Source organism: Mytilus edulis, chromosome 9 (genome assembly GCF_963676685.1).
Source record: "Mytilus edulis chromosome 9, xbMytEdul2.2, whole genome shotgun sequence".
NCBI lineage: Eukaryota > Metazoa > Mollusca > Bivalvia > Mytilida > Mytilidae > Mytilus > Mytilus edulis.
In genome coordinates, this window is record NC_092352.1 from 47051607 (window position 1) to 47070915 (window position 19309).

At 31.3% G+C, this 19309-nt stretch overlaps 1 protein-coding gene across 5 annotated transcripts in view; it reads right to left on the bottom strand.

The window, feature by feature from the left end:
* LOC139489720 (TNFAIP3-interacting protein 1-like) overlaps nucleotides 1–19309 on the bottom strand; it is a 43967-nt gene that overhangs the window by 10626 nt on the left and 14032 nt on the right. For all 5 annotated transcript variants that reach the window (XM_071276456.1, XM_071276458.1, XM_071276457.1 and 2 more), the window contains exons 2-9: nucleotides 17305–17454; nucleotides 12986–13155; nucleotides 8837–9370; nucleotides 5892–6044; nucleotides 4960–4979; nucleotides 4252–4384; nucleotides 2256–2339; nucleotides 658–855 (exon numbers count right to left, since the gene is read on the bottom strand). In XM_071276456.1, the coding sequence (XP_071132557.1) occupies nucleotides 658–855; nucleotides 2256–2339; nucleotides 4252–4384; nucleotides 4960–4979; nucleotides 5892–6044; nucleotides 8837–9370; nucleotides 12986–13155; nucleotides 17305–17431 (1419 nt within the window). In that variant the 5' untranslated portion in view covers nucleotides 17432–17454. The remainder of the gene's footprint in view (nucleotides 1–657; nucleotides 856–2255; nucleotides 2340–4251; nucleotides 4385–4959; nucleotides 4980–5891; nucleotides 6045–8836; nucleotides 9371–12985; nucleotides 13156–17304; nucleotides 17455–19309) is intronic.

The window sequence follows — 19309 nt, forward strand, 5'->3', positions numbered from 1 at the left end:
AGGTTTTAAAATTAAAATAAACCAAAATATGTAATCATATAAATAATTTATTTAGGCTACATGTCAATAACACAACACAACCTGTCAAGATGTATTTGCAATCAACAAATTTCAAACAGATGTTGAACTATGTCAAGCAAACTCAGCCAGTTGGACAACACTGAGAGGCTTATCCTATCACGGTCATGCTAAACTTATTTAATAATATAAAGATGAAATACATGTTTGTTCAAAACTAATGTTGATGTATGAAATTAAATCTGTACTGCACTAATATGAGAGTGTAAGACAACATGGTTTAATTTTAAAAGGTGCAAGTAATCCAAAAATGGTATAGTTAATCATTGTTTGGTTTGTGCCTGTATTTTTGTTATCTATTGTTCAATTTATAAAAACAGAGCAAAGGTCTTGACCCTGGTCTCAATACCCACTCTTGTCTATAATTAAGTGATTTCATTTGTTTTACATCAATCAGATCTAACATGTTCGAGTGTGACAGACAGACAGACAGACAAACAAAGAAACAGACATCAAACATTATCAAACAACGCTCCCCTTATTCTAAGCAAGGATATAAGAACCATGACTATAAGGTGATAGTCATTACCTCGAAATATTGAATGCATATAAAGGGTTTTTAAGGTTGGATTTTTATACCTCTTCATCCTCAAGTCTATTCTTGGTAGTTAATAAAATTCTGTCATATTCACATCTTCGTGTTTCATCTTCTAAATTCATTTTTGTAAGCTGTTCTTTTAAAGTTTCAATCTGATATTGAGAATGTTTTGTTTTGTTTTCTTGGTCAGATCTCATTTCTTTGAACATCTTCTCCCATCTTGAATTGGCTTGCAGTAACTAAAATGAAATAAAATAGTAAATATTGACAAAGTGATATACAGAATATTCTTGATATTTTAAGACCGAGTGTTTCTGAGACAAGATTGAATTAATCATTTGTTCTGGTACTCAAGTCTCACATGTGTATATGTTATACATTTCATACGATTAGCAACAAAACAACAACCCTTAATAGAAAAAGTCCTGTCATATACATAAAGAAAAGAAAAAAGTGTCTGAGGATTTGTGTGCCCCTGCTCAAGCTATGCAATGAAAATGGGAAAGATGGACTGAAAAAGCGAACAGTCATGGGTAACACTTACAGCCCCCACCATTGAATGACTACAGGGGCGTAATAAAAGGAGGTACTATAAGGATTCATTATTATTCCACACTTACAGCCCCCATCATTGACTGACTACAGGGACGTAATAAAAGAAGGTACTATAAGGATTCATTATTATTCCACACTTACAGCCCCCATCATTGACTGACTACAAGGACGTAATAAAAGAAGGTACTATAAGGATTCATTATTATTCCACACTTACAGCCCCCATCATTGACTGACTACAGGGGCGTAATAAAAGGAGGTTCTAAAAGGATTCATTATTATTCCACACTTACAGCCCCCATCATTGACTGACTACAGGGACGTAATAAAAGGAGGTACTATAAGGATTCATTATTATTCCACACTTACAGCCCCCATCATTGACTGACTACAGGGAAGTAATAAAAGGAGGTAATATAAGGATTCATTATTATTCCCACAATAGAAGTTTTTGTATATTTCATGGGTACAGGTCAACCAAGAATTGAAAGGTTCAAGGAATGATAAATTTTCTATAGGCTTGTAGAGGGGGGTTGGAGGGGTCCTGATCCCGAAATCCTGGGGTTAAAAACATAAAATTTTGAGGTCCCGAATTGAAAAAAAAATTAAATCTCGACATCCCGAAATTCGAAAAAAAAACAGGATCCAGAAAGGGTAAATCCTGAGCTTAAAAACATCCGATACCGACATCCCGAAAAAAAGGTCCTGCCCCTCCTTGTATGCAGACTTTTCAACACTACAAATTAAATAACCACAAATATGCAAGTTTTCCTCACTCTACAAAAAAAATAATGAATCCATAATATTTGGTTAGTATCAATGACACAGTAACCATTTAAAACAAAAAACAAAAGAGCCATCTGGTGGCCAAAATACAATTGATTGCTTGCTTGCATCCCAGAAAATCAATTGTATTGCCAAAAATGAATTCAAAATTATCAGTAGTTTATAGAATGCAGCAGAGCTCTTTTTTAATACCAGACAGTAAATAGTCATCACTGAGCAGTGAATAAAATACATAAAATGGTTCAGTGTAGGAAGAGAACCTGTACCTTAACAAGAAAAAGAAAGTTATAAAACAAACCTCTCTGTTCTGCTGTTCCAGTTTTTGAAGTCTTGTTGAATTTTCTGTGGTCTGTGTTGACTCTTTTTCTACAATTTTACTCTTCTGAGAAAAGAATTATAAAAAGACACGTTAAATTTAGAAACATGATTTACTACTTGTACATTAAACACACTACAAATAGTTCATAATCTGATCAAAGAAAACTTGTAAGAATAAAAGGAACAATGTCTTTCAATTTCATTTATTATAAATGTAAAATTGTAGGAACATCAAAACAGATAATAACCAATAAGGAGTAAGGAGGAATGAATATACAATTCATACATTAGATGGGGGTCTCATTTGGGGGGTTCCGATCCCGGATCCTGCTTACTGTTTTGTCAGATTCCCGTATCCCGCTTACACTATGTACGTAAGCAATTCTCATTTTTTTGTAATTTCCTGGGTCCCGCAAGACCTCATTTCCCGTTTTCACGACACAATAATTTGACTTTCACATGTCACGCTTACAAAAAATCGGCAATCCTGTGTCACGCTTATACCCCAATGAGACCCACTTAGATATCAAAGAGTTCTCTAATTAGCCATATGAAATATCCTGTTCCTCAATACTCTTCAACTTATTACTTTATTTGGCCTTTTTAACATTTTTTTGATTCGAGCCTCACTGATGAATCTTTTGTAGACGAAATGTGCGTCTGGCATAAATATAAAATTTTAATCCTGGTATCTATGATGAGTTTATTATGTAGAATCAATTACTGCAAATTCATTTTTTTATCTTGGGATACATATTCAGTTTTTTCCTGGGTACAGGAGAACCACAATTTAAATGTAACAGATATTTTCATAGAAATGGAAGCAGACTTTTTCAAAAATTAGAATTTAAATATGCACAAAAATGAAGTTTTCCTCAATTACAATATTTGGCAAGCAGGAAAATACATGCATCCCCAGTGTGGACTTTTGTTTCTTCTTTACTTTGGAGCAAGTTGGAAAAAAAGTTAGTCTGGCTACTTCTGGTTTGAGGCCAATGCAATGTCTTAGATATGTATATTGCCATAAGAAGCTATAACTAACTTTCCAAAAACAAATATGTTCTCTGTAGTCTCAAATAAGTTGAAGCAGCCAATGCTATATTCATACCACTTGTAAATGTTATTACTGTTGACATTTTTTATGTCATATTTGATAAAAGTACATTAATTAAAATACTTTTAAAAGTACCACATTTATGTGTATGTAAACAATGAAATCTTTATTATCTAACATGAACAACAAATAACACATTATTTTAATAGCAGTGTAACCACAATATCCTTTTTGTGGTTTTTAGTAAAAAATTGTATAATGTGGATAATATTTACATACTTTTTCACATTAAAAAGTTGAAAGTAAGTCTGGTATAACCTTTGCCTTTTTAAAAAATCTTGTTTTTATTTTTGAGGCTATAAAGCATGTGACGTTGGGTATTTAAAATAGGATGTTTATGATTTATTAAACAAATAAATGTGGTATTTTTACCCAAAAATGAAATTTCCTGCGGACATCATGTTCTATTTTCAAAGAACACAGGGATATAACAGATTATATGCTTATGATTCCGGGTTTGTTTTCAAAAAATTTTTTCACAGAATACATGAGATTTAATACTGAAACCTTTCTACCATGAAATTAAAAGCTTCCCTTAATAATTTGATATTTTATTAATCTTTTCACTGTGTGCCGGAAAACACTAAACTGAAACTTGGCTGTTTTTTTCATTAGGAAAATGTAACAACAAAAATAGTTTTAATCTAAGAGACCACAGACATAACAATTTGAAATTCACACAATACTGCAGATGTGTGTACAAAAAACCAAAAACCAAAAGAGCAACAAAAATGCCATATTTGTGAATACACGAATTAAACTTGGAAAAGCTGTGTTACAATTGAATCTTATTTCATTCCTTCAAAATTAATCTATAATATCAATTGAACTGTTGCCATGGAAATGTTAGCCATACTGGTACCTGTAATTCTGATTTGCTGACATAGTCCCAGTCTACAACTTGAGTCTGTGATGACAGCGACTCAGTAGGAGATACATTATTAACTTGAAGTTCTAACTGCTGAACTTTTCTTAAAAGACGATGGTTTTCTTCCCTGTAAAATATGGTTTATGTTGTAAAACATAACAGTTTTTAACCTTTTTATCATACCAAATAAGTGTTAATTTTTCATTTAATTTTTTTTTTCTAGAACAACAAATAGATACAGAAGTTAAAAATTAGAAAAGATACAATGACCATCTGTAGGTACATACATATAGGTCAGGCCAATGTTTCATTATTTGCTTCCGATGGGTTCTTTATCATGTGAGTTCCTGAACATATGTTTTTTTACTATAGTCAGTTAAAAATTCTCAAAATTGTCTTAAGTCATCATTTACACCTTCTGAATAATAAAAATACATTATTCTGTAAAGAATTGATGATGGGAAAACTCATTAAAAGGCACTGGATCCATTTTTGGACTCTTCATATTCATATTTTTTTTCAACCTGTTTTTATGTGTCCTGGCCTTGCACTCATAAATTCCAGTAAAGATTTTGCACTTTGAATATGGAGTAAAGTTAAAAGACCAAAAGCCTATAGGACTCATGCACTTGTCAAAGTTAGTGATCTTTTAATCAGTTTGCAATGAACTTTTATCTCTGTTTCTAACATGAATAAACTTACAACAGTCTTTTATTTTCCACCTGAAAGAAAAGAAAATAATTTCACGATAAAATTAAAGATTTGTTTTCATGTAAAAAAGATTAATTTCTTTTTGCTAATTTAAGATCTTATTTTTGCTGTTTTCCCATACACCTTGTCATGAGTTACTAAATAGTGGGAATGCATGCTCATTATCATTTACCACTGTTTCTTAACTTTTGCTCAATTTCATTGAGTTGTCCTCCCTTTTGAGTCAAATCCAAATCTAATTTCACTCATAAATATATAAAATTTGTTCAACCATTCCTTTTATGTTGCTTCAACATTGAAAACAAATTCACAAATTTTCAAAATTTAACACATAAGTTATATTGACTTCCAAAAGAATTATTTTCAGCCTCAATTCAGAATTTTTGTTGAGGTACTGTATAGTATTAAATAATAAAACTACCAAACTGATTAGATTAGAATGTATTCACTGTACACTATCATTGTAGTGCCCTGTAGTTTGCTAAAATTTGCTTTATTTAGGTCTCAAGTGGATAGTTGTCCTATTGGCAATCACACCACATGTATATTTTTTATATTTTTGAATCCTTGTTTCTTTCAAGAATGTCTGAATCTGGAACACGTATGGAAGAGTTTTGTTTTTAAGAATAATCATTTGGCTAAAAAGATTGATCAGCTTGACCAATGTTTATGATCGAGTTCTATTCTGTGTACATGTTATATCAATTCATTATAAAGAAATAAGTTTCTCCAGTCATCCACATGATAAATAATAAGTCAAGTTTTCTTTTCCTTTAATTGGAGCAGTAAAACTATACAATAAGATGGTTGTTTTGCAGTGGTTTTTTCTGCAAAAACCCTTTTTTGGGGCTTTAAACTTTGTAAACATTTTTTTTTTAATACATGTTTGTGAAATGTACATTAAGTATTACAGTTTAACAAACCTTAAAGTTTTCATTCTCCTCTTCTATCTTTGTGAGGTCAGGTAAAATATCTTCTAACATTTTCCTCATTTTTTGTGATGGCCCATCTGAGCCGAGGTCTCCATTCATTATTTCATTCACATGGAGACTTAACGCTGTCTCAGACTTGGAGCACTATATAAAACAAAGCATAAACATGTACTGTGGATTCAGTTAATTTTGTTTGTACCATCGTTCGTGGATTGCAGAAAACTTTTCCTTTCGAGGATATTTGTTTTCATGGTTTTGCCAAGGTATGCATACAATTTGATTCAAAATTTGTAATTCGTTGAACATTTATATTTGAAGTTCACCTGTACCCACGAAAACCATGAAAATTGGTATCCGACGAATAATAATGAATCCGCAGTAGTCAAGTGTGACAGATTTTTTTCAGACTAAAAATACAATTGTACATATGAGCATTGAGAAGTGAATGAAACACAATAGAAAGTGCAGACTTTGACTGACGCTGACCTGTTAAACTTTAGTGTAATCTACAACATATACAACTGTTTACTATAAATTCAGAAACTATTTCGATTATTCTTGCGGAAATTGCGACAATCTTATAATAGCAATAATTTAAACTCGCATTTTGAGATTTTTTATTTGAATTAAACAGGATTTTCAATATCGCAAAAATTAAAATAGCATTACAGTCTAAAATGACAAACTCACAATAATAAATGCACGCAATAATTTCTGAATTTACAGTATACTATAAAATGTCCAAAGCAAATCCAAATCAAACAACTGCGGGTACAAATGATTTTTTCTTGTAGATTCCTCATACCCCAGAAAAATATTGTCACACATATAAAACGGTGAACTTTTCAACTAACTGCTTGGACTACATAACAAACTTCACTTTGAGAGATTTTTCAGAGAAATATTAAGTTCAACATCTATAGCCACTTGGATCAACTAAAGGAAACTAAAGCTCCTAGAACAGGTATTTCTGTATTGCAGAACTGACACTGATCATGTTGAACACATTTTTTATGACAATAATAATTATGTGTGTAAAACAAAATTTGATATCCACGATACCAAGTTCAAATTATATTACATAATATAAAAGTGTTGACAAGGCATATTAGAAATAGTTGATGTGCAAAAAATATTAATTTAAACGAATAATTTAAAAAAAATCTGTGAATATATTTTTGTTTTGCGTAAACACCTTTACTGATAAATGATTCATACATTAATGTTGTGAGGGTCTTACATTTTTAAAGATTTTAAATATGCTGTCAGTTGTCTTAGTATATTTTCCCTCTTTTTGTTTTGTTCTAAGAAATTTCAGTATGGGTGCAAAGATTATGTGATGTCACTAAATATAAACGAGTCAGCAGAAAATCTACAGAAAATATAATTTTTGAAATAAAAAAATCTTATCCCATCTATATCTAACACAAATGCTTTTATAATAAAAGACCTTTGACTCTTTTTGAGATGACCTTTCACTTGAAATTTGATTGGTCCTGAACCTTTTGTATCTGTAAATTGAGAAATTATTATGTGGTTTTCATTAATATGCATAATGGGACTATGTGAATATTGCAATAGTTAGAACTTGCATTTTGATATATATTACATATATTTGTATGCAGCTTTTGCTGAAATCACAATCACTATTCTTTATAAGTCACAATAGTTTCTGAATTTACAGTGTTTAAAGCAATTACTATCCCCTAAACACAAAGCACTCTTCTTTATAAGTCACAATAGTTTCTGAATTTACAGTGTTTAAAGCAATTTCTATCCCCTAAACACAAAGCACTCTTCTTTATAAGTCACAATAGTTTCTGAATTTACAGTGTTTAAAGCAATTACTAAATGTATCCCCTAAACACAAAGCACTCTTCTTTATAAGTCACAATAGTTTCTGAATTTACAGTGTTTAAAGCAATTACTAAATGTATCCCCTAAACACAAAGCACTCTTCTTTATAAGTCACAATAGTTTCTGAATTTACAGTGTTTAAAGCAATTACTAAATGTATCCCCTAAACACAAAGCACTCTTCTTTATAAGTCACAATAGTTTCTGAATTTACAGTGTTTAAAGCAATTACTAAATGTATCCCCTAAACACAAAGCACTCTTCTTTATAAGTCACAATAGTTTCTGAAGTTACAGTGTTTAAAGCAATTACTAAATGTATCCCCTAAACACAAAGCACTCTTCTTTATAAGTCACAATAGTTTCTGAATTTACAGTGTTTAAAGCAATTACTAAATGTATCCCCTAAATGCAAAGCACTCTTCTTTATAAGTCACAATAGTTTCTGAATTTACAGTGTTTAAAGCAATTACTAAATGTATCCCCTAAACACAAAGCACTCTTCTTTATAAGTCACAATACTTTCTGAATTTACAGTGTTTAAAGCAATTACTATCCCCTAATCACAAAGCACTCTTCTTTATAAGTCACAATAGTTTCTGAATTTACAGTGTTTAAAGCAATTTCTATCCCCTAATCACAAAGCACTCTTCTTTATAAGTCACAATAGTTTCTGAATTTACAGTGTTTAAAGCAATTACTATCCCCTAAACACAAAGCACTCTTCTTTATAAGTCACAATAATTTCTGAATTTAAAAGTGCTTTAAGCAATTTCTATCCCCTAAACACAAAGCACTCTTTTTAAAAAGTTGAAGTAATTTCTGAATTTATAGTGTTTAATTTTAAAAAAAAAAAGATGTGGTATGATTGCCAATGAGACAACTGTCCACAAGAGACCAAAATGACACAGACATTAATAACTATAGGTCACCTTACGGCCTTCAACAATGAGCAAAGCCCATAAGCAATTTCTATCCCCTAAACACAAAGCGCTCTTTTGTAAAAGTTGCAATAATAAAATAGTGTTTAAAGCAAATTTTTATCCCCTAAACACAGCACTTAAATACCTGAATGTCTTACCTGTCTAGATAAACCAGGTTTGATTACCTGGAATGAAGATGATTGAGATGACGACGCAGACACAACCTTACTGTGCGATGAAGAAGCAGTTTTAGTAGAGTCATCTAAGTGTTCCGATGGAAATTCCATCAAGTTCAAACTTTTTGAATTAGAATCCGAACCAACATGTACAATAGTTGACGATGACCTTAACATTGCCCTGTGGTCCTTGTGGACAGGGTTTTCAATGCCATTACTAACAATGGAAATTGGTCTTTTCTGAGAATCAGACAGTTCTAATTTAATGTCACTACTGATAGATTCCTGCGTTGGATATTTGTCCATTTTCGAGGGCTGGTACATATCGCATGGAGGATAAGTAGCTCCAGATATTTGATCTGTCCATGACAAAGTTCTGGTTACTTGTTTATAATTGTTTGTTTTGCTTTGCTCCGTAATACAAGGATCTGGTATCCCATTTGAACTGTAATTAGACTTTAAAGAAACATCTATATTTTCCGATTCAACAGTTTGTTGTTTGATCTCTCCAGGATTCTGAAATATCCAATATAAATTGTAAGAAATCAAAAGATGGGTGTATACAAATTTGAACATAAGAACTAAAACAATGTTTACTAAAATAAATCTATATCTACAAAGACAATCTTTAAGTATACATACATTGTATATGTAAAAATACATTTGTGTGTACATGTTTTCCCAGTTTATTTCTTTCCTTCTATTGTTGTTACAACCTTTACACTTAGGTTTTTTATAACATAACATTTAACACCCAAATAAACAAAGATATCATTAAGTGTATATTTCATTTTTTGCACCTTAAGGAATTACATGTAATTAAACCAAAACCATAAGGATATGTACAGTCAAACCTGTACTTTAGAACAAAGTACAATTGATCCTGCAAGATAATTGGTGTGTCATTTAATGTCAAATATTATTTAAAAGAATAAATCCAGATGCAAATACAGCATTTTGAAAAAAGGGGGAGCCACCTGGCAAGCCAACTTTTTGGGTGATACTTATAAAAGTGTATGTATTTATCACATATGTAGCTCTATAAGGGGGACCCAAGCCACCTTCCACCTAAATCTACCTCTCTATAAGGGGGACCCAAGCCACCTTCCCCCTAAATCTACCTCTCTATAAGGGGGACCTAAGCCACCTTCCCCCTAAATCTACCTCTCTATAAGGGGGACCTAAGCCACCTTCCCCCTAAATCTACCTCTCTATAAGGGGGACCTAAGCCACCTTCCCCCTAAATCTACCTCTCTATAAGGGGGACCCAAGCCACCTTCCCCCTAAATCTACCTCTCTATAAGGGGGACCTAAGCCACCTTCCCCCTAAATCTACCTCTCTATAAGGGGGACCTAAGCCACCTTCCCCCTAAATCTACCTCTGAAATCATATGTAGCTCTATAAGGGGGACCCAAGCCACCTTCCCCCTAAATCTACCTCTGAAATCATATGTAGCTCTATAAGGGGGACCCAAGCCACCTTCCCCCTAAATCTACCTCTGAAATCATATGTAGCTCTATAAGGGGGACCCAAGCCACCTTCCCCCTAAATCTACCTCTGAAATCATATGTAGCTCTATAAGGGGGACCTAAGCCACCTTCCCCCTAAATCTACCTCTGAAATCATATGTAGCTCTATAAGGGGGACCTAGCTAAGCCACCTTCCTCCTAAATCTACCTCTGAAATCAAAGGGTGACAGCATATATCAGGTTAGGGATCATAAGAGACTTTTTTAAGGTGAATAGTCGAGAGCTTTCAAAATAATTATCCTTATTTGAATGTAATTATTGATATTTTACTTTTGACATGTGAAAATAAGCAATAATTTAAATGAAGGTAAAAATATTTTTTACCAATTTACATACTTCATTTCTGAGTTGTATATAATGTAAATTTCTATCACTTTTCATACTTTTATTATTTCACTATATACAATGTATTCTCGTAAAATATATATATCTAGTTTGAACTTTATGTTTATGACACTAAATTTCCATAAAGGAAATACCAGCTTTAATCATAATTACTGTTCATTAATTACATAACATGCTTCAATGAACAAGAAAAAGAGGCCTAAATAATTAACATATAAGTACATAAAACGATCTATGTTGTATCAGTAAGTAAATTGTATTGATTTGAATACAAAAAAAAATCTTACTAGGATATATAATTGATCAACTGTTGTTTTGTTGCATATCCAATGGCCATAAAATACAATAATAAACTGATAAATATCCCCAAAAAACCTAATATATAAACAAACAATGTGAAATTTTCAACACTGAAAATTCATTTATTTTCATGAACACTGATTTTTGTGAATTAAGAAGACAATTGTTGTTATATTTCATGATTTGTTTATACATGTAGCAATGGTTTTGAATAAAACTTTTTGTACAAGCATGTAAAAATCTAACATTATTGAAAAGTTAATTTTGTCGAATACCTTTATACAAGAAATCAACAAAAATTGGTACCCATCAATTTTAAATAAGAAAACCAAATGTATAAAAGTTAAACACTGTACATGTAAATTTAACAATCAGGGGCAGATCTAGGATTTTCAAATGGGGGGAGGGGGTATTAAAATAAAACTGAATATTATAATAATTACATTATATGTATGTTTCATTATAGTACGTTATTCTGATTGGCTACACTGCAGTCTCACATTATTCCTTAAGCAATTGCACTACACAATTAAAGAACCTTAGTGAGCACGCTCTCATACCCCACGTCCCCACATTGTCATTGGAGAAATTAAATAAGTATAAGAAAAAAAAATTGTATAAGAAAAAATATTGAATAATAATTTGCTGTCAATATACATAGTATGTCCTTATTATCTACAAAATTTCATGAAATTCTGTTGTGTGTTTTCAGAGGAGTTGAGATGACAAACTGTTGCAGAAGTACATTAAAGCAAATAAGTTCAAAGGGGCATAACTCCTAGAAAAAAAATTGAACCGTAATTTGCTGTTGATATGCACATCTACATAGTATGTCCTTTTTATCTACAAAGTTTCATGAAATTCTGTTGTGTGGTTTGAGAGGAGTTGTGATGACAAACTGTTGTAGTAGTACATTAAAGTAAATAAGTTCAAAGGGGCGTAACTCCTAGAAAAAAAAATTGAATTGCAATTTCCTGTTGATATGCACAACTACATAGTATGTCCTAATTATCTGAAAAGGTTTCGTGAAATTCTGTTGTGTGGTTTGAGAGGAGTTGCGATGACAAACTGTTGCAGTAATACATTAAAGTAAATAAGTTCAAAGGGGCGTAACTCCTAGAAAAAAAATTGAATCGCAATTTCCCGTCGATATGCACAACTACATAGTATGTCCTTATTATCTGAAAAAGTTTTGTGAAATTCTGTTGTGTGGTTTGAGAGGAGTTGCGATGACAAACTGTTGCAGTAGTACATTAAAGTAAATAAGTTCAAAGGGGCGTAACTCCTAGAAAAAAAATTGAATCGCAATTTCCCGTTGATATGCACAACTACATAGTATGTCCTTATTATCTGAAAAGGTTTCGTGAAATTCTGTTGTGTGGTTTGAGAGGAGTTGCGATGACAAGAAACAGGACTGACGGACGGACGACTGACGGACGGACGGACGGGTCAAAAACATTATACCCTCCGCAACTTCGTTGCATGGGGTATAATAAAATATATCATTCATGATGACACGAGGTCCCACAATAAAGTGTACTGGTTATTAAATAAAAACTTGAAAAAATCATGTTTTCATGATCCTAGTTAAAAATTGTAATTATAAGTATTGAATGCTTCTTTTTGTAACTTCAAAGCATTGACTGTGAGCACATTTTTAGAATTAAGCGCGGAATGAAGCGCTTCCGCACTTCATACAAAATGTACTTCTGTCAACGCTTTTACACCCCAATGAAGTTACAAAAAGAAGCATTCAATTCTTAAATAAACCCTCAAAATTGATTTTGATGGTTTTACCCTATTAATCATTTAAATTATAAATCATTAAAAACATGAGATATTTTGACAATCAAAGTACACCCTCTACATCAGACCCCCTTACCCCCAAACCACCCCTGGACCCACCACTGACAATTACAATTTCTTTAACAACACTTGTTATACTATTATAATTACTTTATAACTGGTTCCAGTGTCCCCATTCATTGAACGGTTTCCCTCTGAACCACTGTCCTGACTGAAGCTCATGCCTGCACCTGGAGATGATGGAGTTGCTAGTTTTTTCAGTGATTCATTCATTTTCTTCAATTTTGAACATTCTTCTTTCTGTTCACGAAGAAGATTACCTGAAATATGATTTTTAAACTTTTCCAATCTGGAATTTCTTTTTAAATTAAGGCAGCAACCATTTGATTTTCTGGGGGGGCTATGGGTTTTTTTTCTGGACAAACTTTTTTGTTCCCCTGCGGCGAAAAACAAACTATTTTTTTTCGCGACAAGTCGAAAACAATTTTTTTCTTTCAATTTTAGCATTACATATAGTGGCAGCTGAGGGTGAAACAAACAATTTTTTTTCTCAGAATCAAAAACAAATTATTTTTTTCTCTAAAAACTGGAAACAAACTTTTTTTTTGCAAAAAAAACCATAGCCCCACCCCCAGAAAATCAAATGGTTGCTGCCTAAGTACATGTGCTTACAAAACAAAGGTACAGTATCACAATAACTGAAAATACAATTATCAAAATTAAAATATGTGCAAACTACCTTTTATCATTCTGTCTGTTGTTGGCATATTTTGTTGTTTACATATGAAGTTATAAAGGTCAAATCTTGAGTATGCAATCACTTCCAAAATGTGAAACCACAACTTAGGAAGTTGTAAAGGTAAAATCTTGAGTAATGCAACCACTTCCAAAATGTGAAACCACAACTTGAGAAGTTGTAAAGGTCAAATCTTGAGTAATGCAACCTCTTCCAAAATGTGAAACCACAATGTCAAATTTGATTTTTTTGTTGTTACCTTGCATAAGTCATAATGAGCATGAAGTGTGCTAGGTGCATACCATTCTTAAATTTTATAGATTTTTAAAATGAACAAAATCAAATCAAAATATCATTTTTTTGTTTTAAATTTGAATAAATTTGTGACTGTTCATTTTAAAAACCTATAAAATTTAAGAAAGCAAAAAGATATTAGTTTGCAGAAAGTACACAATCAATATGAAAAAATAGGGATGATTACTTAAGTAGGTATAGCTAATAATTCCATAATCTTGGGTTAATATCCCACTAAATGGGTTGCTTTCATACATTTTTTTTACTACATCAGTCTTCACAATAAATTTTTGAATCCACAGGCCTGAAGTTAATTTTACAACCAGATGCTCCGCAGGGCGTAGCTTTATACGACCGCAGAGGTTGAACCCTGAACGGTTGGGGCAAGTATGGACACAACATTCAAGCTGGATTCAGCTCTAAATTTGGATTGTGATTAAATAGTTGACACAGCATAGGTTTCTGACACAGAATGAATGTGTTCTAATGAACTTAATTTTTTTGTTTTCACTTAGAGCAATTCACTATGCTGTTGAATAGTAATCCTCTCAAAAAAATGTTTGAAGAAATTTTCTTTTTATTTATGAAATTTCAAATGAGAAAAATTGAACCCAATTTTTTTAATCACATCCCCCTTTCCATTATTCCAAAACTAATCTCAATTAAAATATTCTAATGAAGTTTGCAACAATAACTACTCATTTAAATACATCATAAAATATTAAGATGTAAAAAAACTGCTTGTTATCACTGAATGGTAAAGATTATTTTAATTTATCAGTTAAAAGTGAATATACATTGTATATTGTATATAACAAAGATTTAAGTTGATTCTGGACAAAGAAAGATAACTCCAATTAAAAAAAATTCTTGCTATTGCACAATATTGTGCAATAAGATATTTTTGCTTACTATTCTGGACAAAGAAAGATAACTCTAATTAAAAAAAATTTAGCTATTTCACAATATTGTGCAATTAGATATTTCTTGCCATTGCGCAATACTGTGCAATTGAAAGGACTTGTTATTGCACAATATTTAATATAATAATTTTAGATCCTGATTTGGACCAACTTGAAAACTGGGCCCATAATCAAAAATCTAAGTACATGTTTAGATTCAGCATATCAAAGAGGCCCAAGAATTCAATTTTTGTTAAAATCAAACTTAGTTTAATATTGGACCCTTTGGACTTTAATGTGCGTAGACCAATTTGAAAACAGGACCAAAAATGAAGAATCTACATACACTGTTAGTTTGGCATATCAAAGAACCCCATTTATTCAATTTTTGATGAAATCAAACAAAGTTTAATTTTGGACCCCGATTTGGACCAACTTGAAAACTGGGCCAATAATCAAGAATCTAAGTTCATTTTTAGATTCAACATATCAAAGAACACAACCGATTCATTTTTTGTCAAAATCAAACTAAGTTTAATTTTGGACCCTTTGGACCTTAATGTAGACCAATTTGAAAACGGTACCAAAAGTTAAGAATCTACATACACAGTTAGATTCGGTATATCAAAGAACCCCAATTATTCAATTTTGATGAAATCAAACAAAGTTTAATTTTGGACCCTTTGGGCCCCTTATTCCTAAACTGTTGGGACCTAAACTCCCAAAAACAATACCAACCTTCCTTTTATGGTCATAAACCTTGTGTTTAAATTTCATAGATTTCTATTTACTTATACTAACGTTATGGTGCGAAAACCAAGATAAATGCATATTTGGGTCACTTTTTGGCACATAATTCCTAAACTGTTGGGACCTAAACTCCCAAAATCAATACCAACCTTCCTTTTGTGGTCATAAACATTGTGTTTAAATTTCATTGATTTCTATTTACTTAAACTAAAGTTATTGTGCGAAAACCAAAAATAATGCTTATTTGGGCCCTTTTTTGGCCCCTAATTCCTAAACTGTTGAAACCAAAACTCCCAAAATCAATCCCAACCTTTCTTTTGTGGTCATAAACCTTGTGTCAAAATTTCATAGATTTCTATGCCTTTTTACTAAAGTTAGAGTGCGAAAACTAAAAGTATTCGGACGACGACGACGAAGACGTGATAGCAATATACAACGAAAATTTTTTCAAAATTTGCGGTCGTATAAAAATCAAAGTTGGATTCTGATGGCCTGTAGAGAGGTCTTTTACAGATCCAAAAGCACTTTTACAAGCCTGGGCTGGTGGGCCTGTGGTTAAGCATGAAGACTACCATATGGGTTGTTGTCATATGATCATATGAAAGCACATGAAGAAATCAGATATCTTTCAGCCAATAAAACATCAGCAATTATACATGTATAAAATTAAACACCTACTATAAATATACATCCTTTGTTTCAATTTTTGTGGTTTTAGCCAGATAAAGATTTACACATGATATCAATTTAAGAAGAATACACACAAGTTAAGAGAGCTTATATAGAGCAATATAATTATATAAATGTTGTCAAAAAAGTATCAAAAAATTTCCTACTAAAATTCATATTGTAACTGATCTGATCAATGAGTCATATGACACACCTGTCAATAAGAAATTTTCTTTCTATTATTAACTTCCTCCATGTTTGACTTTTATATCAAGGCCATTGTTAAGACTTGCTACAAGTTTGTTTTAAATTAATGGTATTTTTTCTTGAAAATGTACATAATACAGTTCTATGATATATGAGCGTGTGGATTAGGGTTTAAAGAACAGAGCATAATGAATGGTCACATGATATAAAGAAAAGAGAAAAAAGGCTAAAAATCAAAATTTTGTATTTCCATTTTTTTCAGCAGCGCGTTTATACACAGGGAAAAATTAATAAAATTGAGAATGGAAATGGGGGAATGTGCCAAAGAGACAACAACCCGACCATAGAGCAGACAACAGCAGAAGGTGACCAGTTGCAAGAAACATTGTGACTTGTTTTTATTTGGTAGAAAGTTATCTCTAACTATTCTTTGTTAAATTGAAGTTAACATCAATTTTTACACATTCATTCATCTTTGAGGAATGTTTATCAGTGCAAGAAACAAGCTTAAGAGTACTCAGAGTTACCAAATAACCTTTGATATGTAATTGACATACTTCACAAACCTGCACAGACCAAGCTAACCTTGTCTATTTTTCCAAAGCAAAGTTAAAACCCCTTCCATGTGGATGGCCGTCTGATGTGATGGAATGATGGATAAACACCCTAGAACACTCAGCAACAGATAAGCCAAATCCATGTATGATTGATATCTTACCTAAGGTTACACATCCCCTTATTTTTCCTTGAACAGACTCCCTAGAATACTCAGCGACTTAGAAGCCCCATTCTTGCATTATTGCACTCTAAGCTAATGCTGCACATACTTTAATTTCCCGTTCAAGTATTAACTGACTCCCTAGAACACTCAGCCACTGAGAACCCCCAACCTTGTATCATTGCACTCTTACCTAAGGTTGCATATCCTCTAATTTTTCCTTGAAGTATGAAGTTCTCTTCCTTCAACTTCAGTATTTCTTCAGTAGGCACCTTTGTCATGTAATCATTTAATGAAGTCTGGCAGGCATTTTCAGTCATCTTGTATTACAATCTATGGCATCCTGTAAATATATTGTGTAACGTTAATAAAGAGATGGAAGATACCAAGGGAGTATATATATTATTATATACTTATTAGTAAATACAGTAAAATTGTATGTGTGATACGGTCAACAGCAATCATGTTGTATCAACCATTTCTAATTATATCAATATCTGCCACAGTTAAAAAGGTTAACCACATCTTTACAAAGATCCATGTTGAAAAGTAATACAAGTATGAAATTTGAAATTTTAACAATGCAAAAGTTAAGCTTGTAATGTAATACAAAAACACCATTGGTAATGTAATAGAAAAATGTCATTTGCAATGTAATACAAAAGCAATGTTTGTAATGTAATACAAAAATGCCATTTGTAATGTAATACAAAAACATTATTTGTAATGTAATACAAAAAAAATTGCTTGTAATGTAATACAAAAATGCCATTTGTAATGTACATGTAATACAAAAATGCCATTTGTAATGTACATGTAATACAACAATGTTGTTTGCAATGTAATCCAAAATTGTTGTTATAGTTTTCATATAAACATACCATTTATAATTATGTCGTACAAAATGTAGTTTTAATTTACAATGATGTTAATCAAAATTCCATTTGTATAAAACTAATTTTATATAAAAATGTCATAAGTAATGTTTTATAAAATTGTCATTTGTAATGTAATATAAAAATCCCAGTTGCAATGTAACACAAATGCAATTTGTAATGTATTACAAAATTGTCATTTGTATGTAATACAAAAATGCCATTTGTAATGTAATACAAAAATGCCATTTGTAATGTACATTGTAATATAAAAATGTTATTTGTAATGTAATATAAAAATATAATTTGTAATGTAATATAAAAATGTAAATGTGTAATGTAATATAAAAATGTAATTTGTAATGTAAAACAAAATTGTCATACTGTGGATTCATCATTTTTTGTTGGATACCAATTATCGTGGATTTTGTGTAGATACTAATTGGTATATATCTTAAAGTGAGACAAATTTGGCATTTGATGCAATTTTTTGTAGAAATACAAGAAGTTATCAAAAACATATTATGTCAAACAATATCTAAATCTGTTATTACAGAAATCTGATATTTGACGACTAATATGTTGTGATTATATCCATGTGTATATGTTGTGTACAAGTTATCATTTTGTACAAATTATAATTTTGTACAAATTATAATTTGTACAAAAATATCGTACAAAATATAATTTGTATTTTGACTTTGTACAAATTACAATTAGTGCTTGTATTTATTTACGTATTTTTTAGATCTTGAAAATAAGGTTTATTGTGTGGTCATTGAATAAGTATTCTATAGTATGACCTAACTTTGATAATTTCTGTGTCATTTAGTCTCTTGTGAAAAGTTGTCTCATTGACAATCATACCACATCTTCTATTTTTATATCAATGCTTTTTAATAACAAAATCCATAGGCATACTATAAAATATTGTACAAGTTATGAGTTATTCAAATTAAAATTGTAATTTGTACAAGCACTTTTTGTACAAATTGTAATTTGTACAAATTACAATTTATACAAAGTCAAAATACAAATTATAATTTGAACGATATTTTTACAAAATGATAACTTGTACACAACATAAGTATACATCATTGTACATGTATGTTATATAATAAAATATAAGACCTATAATTCTTTTTTTCATTTTTCAATTCAAAATAAAATAAAAGGTGACCTTTAACCTTTCTACTGTACAAAAAAAATGTTCTATGTTTCCTGCAAACTAGAAGACAAAATAGGAGAGATCGTGAAGACAGCTACATGTACATGTAGGTAAAATGGTCTTACATGTATTTTCTTTAATTTATGATATTTTAC